Consider the following 6,988-nt stretch of genomic DNA (forward strand, 5'->3'; position numbering starts at 1 on the left):
TTTTGATACAAAGTGTAAAGTTCAGGGACATTTTTTTTTCTTTTATAATTCTCACTAAATATAAACCGAATTTCAACAAATTTATAAAAAAAAAAATTAGAGAAGAAAAGTACTCGTGAAAACATTCAAATACAAATTGGAGAAAATATATATTTATATATTAATTAATGACAATTTAAATAGTAGTGTCTTTTCTTGGATTTGATTATTTGTGAAAAGACATACATTGATGAAACAATATAACTCATAAACCACACGTATAGTCAAGCCTAAAATTATACATTCCCATCGGAAAGTTGGAATGCTATCAACCAAAATTCAATTGTATAGAATGTTCCTTTTTTATTTTAGAATTCAACCAAATCTTAAAAAAAAAAAAAAAAAAAAAAAAAAAAAAAAAAAAAAAAAAAAAAAAAAAAAAAAAAAAAAAAAAAAAAAAAAAAAAAAAAAAAAAAAAAAAAAAATCCACGTGGCACATATATCAATCAAACGTTATCCAAAGCGGTTCATCAAACTCTCCTTTCAACTTCTCACCAACTACCTCATCTTTCAAACTCAACCCATAAAGCGCCAGCTCACTCCCATAATACCACGTAGGAGTCCCGTTTTCATATCCATTCCACGTCAGCCTCCTCAACCCGGTTCCATCCAATCTCACCACAAACAAATCGCCATAAGGCTGAAACTGATTGGGGAAAGACACTGGCTCCGCTGTCACCCCACTCAAATTCGCCGTAAATAAAAGCCATTCCCCGTCCCTACTAAAACACACGTGGTTAATCCTCTCTCTACCCACGTCACTAGACCCTTCCGGTCCAGCAACGTGTACTCTCCTCAACCCCGAACCGTCGGGTCTAATGACGTAAATACTAAATGCTTCGGTGTTTTTTGGATTATGCATGTTTGAAGAAAATACTATGAGATCTCCCGTCGGCGACCAACTTGGCATCGTGTCGATCCACGGTCCGTCGGTCAACCGTCGTAATTCGCCGTCAAACTCGCCGTTCACGGCGTCGATGATGTAAAGATTCTTGTGTCCCGACCGACCGGATCGGAAGACCAGAAACTTACCATCCGGCGAGCACGCCGGAAAGGCGTTGTTTCCGGTGTCGTCTTTTGTGAGAATCTTCACTTCACTGGCAACTTCATCACCATCACCACTGTTGAGATCATCAGAGTTGATCGTGATCCGAGCAATCTGAACCGTCACTGTTACCTCCCCGAAAATGGGCCCTAACGAAGTGTAAATCACGTTTTTTTCCGATGGGCTCCACGAATTGTAAAAAGCGGTTCGATCTTTTAAAACGGTCCAACATTTTGAACCGTCCGATTTGATGATTTGTAATCCGTTGAAATTGGGATTAAACGCGATTAAATCGCCGTCGGGTGACGGCGTTGGGAACGAGCCGTTTATTCGGATCATACGGAGTTCTTTAATTGGGGAAATTACCGGGTCGAGATATGGAATTGTTAACTCGCTCTGAGCTGACTCGCCGCGGAATCGGTGGTACCCGATGGAATTGGAATCGGGCGAGATAAATGGGTTGTAATGATGGAAATCGGGATTCAATTTCTGGGTAATTGGGATGAATTCGTCCGATTCGGAATTGAAAATTTCGATGTGTCGGAATTTACTGTCGGCTCTTCGTGTAGCAACGGCAAGTCGTTTGCTGTCGTTCAGGGCAGCCGGAGTGAAGCAATGGAGACCCGCCGGAGTGACCCTGATCGGAACCGGGGAAACAGAGGAAACGGAGGAATCGAGTTTTTCAGGAATCTCCACTTTGAAAATGCTCCACCACCCATCGTCGGCCTTCCGGTGGAAGAAGACAGTGGAGTCACCGGACCACGACGGCCATCCACCCCGACCGGCAACCACAACCCGACGATTTGGGTCAGAAGATTTAAAAACAACAATTGCTGTGTGGAGTTCGTGAAATTCGCCGCCCCAAGAACGAGATTCATAAGAAGCAACCGCCACAAACTTCCCACTTTTTGAAACCGCCGGACTGAAATCGACGGAGCCAGGAGGAGTCAGCCGGGTAATCGAATCGCCACCGTCCAACGAAGTGGAATACAGAGCAGACCAGCTCGTGAAGGGCTTTTGGGGGTTTTCATGAGCAGAGATGAAAAAGAGTCGATCATTTCTGACGATGGGTCGGTCGTGAAAGAAGCTTCCGGGGGCGGAAGGGAGCAATTTAGGGGCGGAATTAGGGGAATCGGAGAGGTAAATTCGAGAGGAGCCGGAGCGTTCAGAGATGAAGACGACGGAAAGTTGGTTATCTAGAAATTGAGCGTTAAAATTGACGGAGATTCCATCGGTGAGGCGGTGTTCGGTGGTGGGAGAATTGAGTGGAACAGAGAAGATATCGAAGCCGTATTGTTGGAGGCCGATGGTGGTGAAGAGGACGGCGCCGGTGGGGTTATCCATTTAGGGAAGTGGCGAAAGTGAAGAGCGAGTGATGGAGAAAGGAGAGAGATTAGGTTTAAATTAATGGTGGAGTGAAATTGGGAAGTGGAATCTTACGTAAGAGATGAGAAAATGGATTTGGATTTTTGCTGTTTTCATTGAGAAAAATCTTATTAAAATCTTTCTTGGCCGACAAGCAGAAACGTTCGAGTGTGGAACTTGAACACCAATCGATACTCAAACAAAATGTCGAAGAATAAAATAAGAGTAGCTCTACAGCACTCGCTTTGCATGCGAGAGGAATAGGATTCGGATTCGATACCCTACATCTCTATTTTTTGTGTATATCTTATGTCTATATAACTCTTCAATTGCACAGATTTAGGAACTTTGAATTCGTTCGTGGATTTTAAAAAGTGCCTAAAATTGTGTACCATAGATTCTTGAAATTTTTAATTCAGTATCTTAATAAATTCTTGATATTTCTTTTTTAATTTACATATAATCTAAATATATAATTAAAATAGAGTTTCATTCAGAATAAAATTTAATTTGATATTGAAAGATCAATTATCAATTTAAATTTTTTATGTCATTATCCCTTAAATACAAAATTGAAAGTTTAAAAACTTAGAAGGGTATCTAAAGTTCATGGACATTTTACATAATTTTAAAAGCTAAGAGAAGAGACTAAATAAATGGAAATATAAAAGTTTAAGTTTCTTACTTTGTCATCAAATTTTACTATTGTTTTTTCAAAATTTGAAAACTAGAAAAACTAGTTTTTAAAATTTAGCTAAAAAGACAAATCTAAAAAATCAAAGATCAAAGACAAAATGGTTGCCAAAAGGAAGGTCCATTTTTTTTAGTTCTCAGTTTTTTAAAACATTAGTAAAAAGTAGACAAGAATACAAGAAATTTAAAATTTAAAAGTGAAAGTGGTGTTTATAGGCTTAAATTTTAAAAACTAAAAACCAAAATCCAAATAGTTAGACAAAGCCGAAACTAAACATACATTTGTTATTTACTATTGTCAAATTTTAGAACTAAATGTGTACCTAACTTGAAGATTCAAATTGAGATGTCACAATCTGAAAACAACCAAACACATTTTAAGAAACCAAGAAAAAAAAAAAATGTGATCTCTTACGTCATCACATCCTTGGTTTTCAAAGCTTGTTTTTGAACCACAACCAAATAGGCAAAACTGTTCAAGAGTAAATGTTAATCCACTTATTCTCATCACAATAAACCATTAAAATTTCAATTATACAGCATCTAAGTAGCACAAAAATTTCTGCATTTAGCAATCAGTAAATGGTTTTCAGGGGAAATGGTAGATGGGACATACTTAACAAGCTGACTTTCCAACCCATATTCCTTCAGCCACATTAGTCTTCCCATATCAATAATCTCCTTGCACATAAATCCCAGGACTGCCCTTTCCACTGTATTCATATCTTTTACAATGTCGTCTACCGTGCTTCCATTCATTTGATCGCCTTCATTTTCACTGCAATGATACAAGAATTCAGTAAAACCTACGTAAAATGCCCATCATCCATCAGGAGGTTGCAATATGAACAGAAAAAGTAAAATTTGTGTACACATCGCATGATAGAGGATACCTATATTGAAGATATGTTTTCGAGTCAGAAACGTCTGAAATATCTTCACTGTGACTAGCATCCACTGCCCAACTAGTGAACCATGTAATAGCAAGAAATTCTTCTTTTGTGATTCCCAGTTCTAATAAATACCTCTTATCTGCAGGGAAGATCATTTTTAAACAACTACTGAGCACTGGGAACTGCTTTTGTCTAAAGTTAAAAAAAAGAAAAGAAAAAAGCTACCTCATCTTTTTTCAGTATAACAATTGCGGATAAGGGGATTCGAACTACAGACCTCGTGGTTACTAGTACACTCGAATGCCAATTGAGCTAAGCTCTTGCTTCAAAAAGCTACCTCATTTGAAGCATATATTCGCAAGATGTAAAAGGATTGCTTACTTGTGTAATGCTTCCATTGACAAAGGTGATGACAACATGTTGCTATCGCCAAACCACTCAACTTTGGCTTATCTCTGCACTGTTCGGTATCAGCAAGATAAGATTGTTTGGTAAGGCAACATCTCAGAGCCAAATCTATGAAATCAAATGGGTAGAAATTAAGACATCTTTACTTTGGGTAAGAACTATAGTTTACAATACATTCATTGCTATAATTCACAACCTGTTGCAGGCCCGCAGAGATGTTTACCAATTGCTAAGTAAGAATTATGCCTCAGAGCTTCAACAGCATTCAAGTTTAGATCTTCAACTGAAAGAAATAATTTAACCATACTTGCGTCATCAAGATAAAGAATCAGATGGAATTAACACGACAGAACTTAATCATGCTGCACTTAGGACACAATAAACAATTTCGGTACGCAAGTATATGATTATACTGTATTTCTCTAGCCTGTTAAAAGACAGTTTTTGAAAAAAAACATTAACAAAGTTTGCAAAAACTTACTGTCAATTCTCAAACGCTCTAAAATTAAGCTCTCTTTCTGTCGCAGTGATCGATCAGCCTAGTAATTGCATTGCATAACAAAAAAAACATAAATTTACAATGATGTAAAGCTAAATGAAGTTTCATATTGCCAAAATTTAACTGATCAAATTGCTAAAAATCTAGACGTACATAAGGGTGAAATCTTGAATTTTAACCTTCAGTTTGTACGATTTCCTCTCAACTAGAAACACCCTTTTGATACCATAACAATCGGCAAGCATTTGAGTTAAGTAGCCTCTTCCTGCTCCAAACTCAACCACAGCGGGGACGACATTAGCTTTATTGCCATCTGATCGCTCACCCTCACATTGTTCACCTCCATCATAATTCCTCAGCATTCCAAATTCCTCCATGTTTCCGAGAATTGAAGCCTGCTGCAGAACATGTTTCTCTTGAAATGGAATTTTCCTTCCCAAAAGAAAACAGAGCATATTTTAGAAAACCCATTAAGTCCCATGAAAGCCATTAATTGCTAACAACACAATTACCTATCTATTTCCCCTTTAATCCACATATTGCAAGCTTCCTTTATTTTATAAGAGTCTTGAATATCCTTGCATATCAGATCATGAAGAGCTCTAATCTTTCCAAGAAGGCGATGAAATTGGGGTCCAGACATACCATAAACGATATTCCTCTTCATTTCAGAGGAAATGCAATCTGATAAACCCGAATCCGATTCTTCCGACGACAACAAATCCTCTTCCCCAGCATTGATGCCCTTTTGATAGAACGGTTGGACAGCTAAGGATTGAGTTTGTTTCAATAATGGACACCTCTTTACATGCCCTTCAAGATTTTCTCGAAGCACAAAGCTAGAGAAGTGAATATAGAGAACATAAAGGCTAAGAATTGTTACCAAATTGGAAGCTATATACCAGAGTTGACGAACACTTAAGTACACAGATGAGAAAGAAAGATTAAACTTACTGAGAGGGGTCTACAGGACATGGAACCATTTCTCCATCAGCTCTGGAGCTGTGATTGCCACAAAATCTTCAAAATTTTCGGAAATGAAAGAAAAATTATTAGAGAACTCAGCAATTGAAATAGCCATTAAATTCCAGAGAAATAGAAGGGGATGAGAAATGACGGTGGTACTTAGAATCGTTAATGGGAGCAACTGCACAGAATCTGTTCTTCTTCGGAAGCCAAAACTGACAACGGGAAGCCATTTTAAAACCCTAATTGTTCGTTGGCTGTCACTGTCTTCAAGCTCGAAACGAACCCTAAAACCTTACAAAACCGTTCTTCGCGGGGTTCGTTCTTTTGAAGAAGCTGTTTGTTTGGATATTAGAAAATTTTCATTCCCATACGGAATATGGATATTGCCTTGAACGGGACGGTTATTCTTTGGGGGTGGATAAATGGACTCTAATGCAATCTACCTAAATAATTTCATTTAACTATATACTTTGGGGGTGTTTTTACTCTTTCAATTTTAACTATAGACTTTCACTTTTATCAAATTGACCCTTATACTTATATGTATTAGGAAAAATTTTCATTTACCTAACTTTTATATCAATTTCCTCCTACCATCCTTCCAAATTTTCTCATACCATCATTTGCACACATCCCGTGTCATCCCTGCATCAACACTACTTCTCCCACATTACCACCTACAACATCACGTGTCACCTTCAAATGGTATTAGAGCATTTTATTGCATGCATCATTAAGGGTGGAATACTTTAGTTAACCTACCATCAATTACTTACAAGCTTTTGTTTAATATTTGTCTAATCTCCCTTTGTGATAATAATCAAATAATGCTATTATTTTCTACTGAATAATCGTTGGTAAGCTTGATGTTTTAGTGTTGTAGATTTTTTGCATCTTGCTTATTTCTCACAATAGATAATTGGAAATTTGTTAATATTTTAAGTTTTAAATTTTAATGTCTATGTTAATTGAAAAATTACTCTCTAAAACCCATATTACAAAAGACTCAAACATAATTGAAGATTATGCAAATAACTCTTAGCTCTCCATAGTCAATAGTTAAAAGCTTCAAATAAT

The 6,988-nt window shown here is 37.2% G+C and overlaps 2 protein-coding genes across 2 annotated transcripts; both read right to left on the bottom strand.

Moving 5' to 3' along the window:
- Positions 1-365: 365 nt before the first annotated feature.
- Positions 366-2,895, bottom strand: LOC120086912 (tolB protein-like protein). Its single transcript, XM_039043720.2, has one exon. It carries the CDS (start codon positions 2,426-2,428, stop codon positions 482-484), a length of 1,947 nt encoding a protein of 648 aa, XP_038899648.1. The 5' UTR covers positions 2,429-2,895; the 3' UTR covers positions 366-481.
- Positions 2,896-3,617: 722 nt separating this feature from the next.
- LOC120085198 (methyltransferase) lies at positions 3,618-6,305 on the bottom strand. Its single transcript, XM_039041089.2, has 9 exons — positions 6,068-6,305; positions 5,897-5,962; positions 5,455-5,781; positions 5,122-5,374; positions 4,925-4,982; positions 4,640-4,726; positions 4,417-4,551; positions 4,036-4,174; positions 3,618-3,920 (listed from the first exon to the last, which is right to left on the bottom strand). The coding sequence occupies exons 1-9, from the start codon at positions 6,139-6,141 to the stop codon at positions 3,686-3,688; spliced, it is 1,374 nt and encodes a 457-aa protein (XP_038897017.1). The 5' UTR covers positions 6,142-6,305; the 3' UTR covers positions 3,618-3,685.
- Positions 6,306-6,988: the final 683 nt, after the last annotated feature.

Source organism: Benincasa hispida, chromosome 9 (assembly GCF_027475165.1).
Source record: "Benincasa hispida cultivar pf3 chromosome 9, pf3_genome.v1.1, whole genome shotgun sequence".
NCBI lineage: Eukaryota > Viridiplantae > Streptophyta > Magnoliopsida > Cucurbitales > Cucurbitaceae > Benincasa > Benincasa hispida.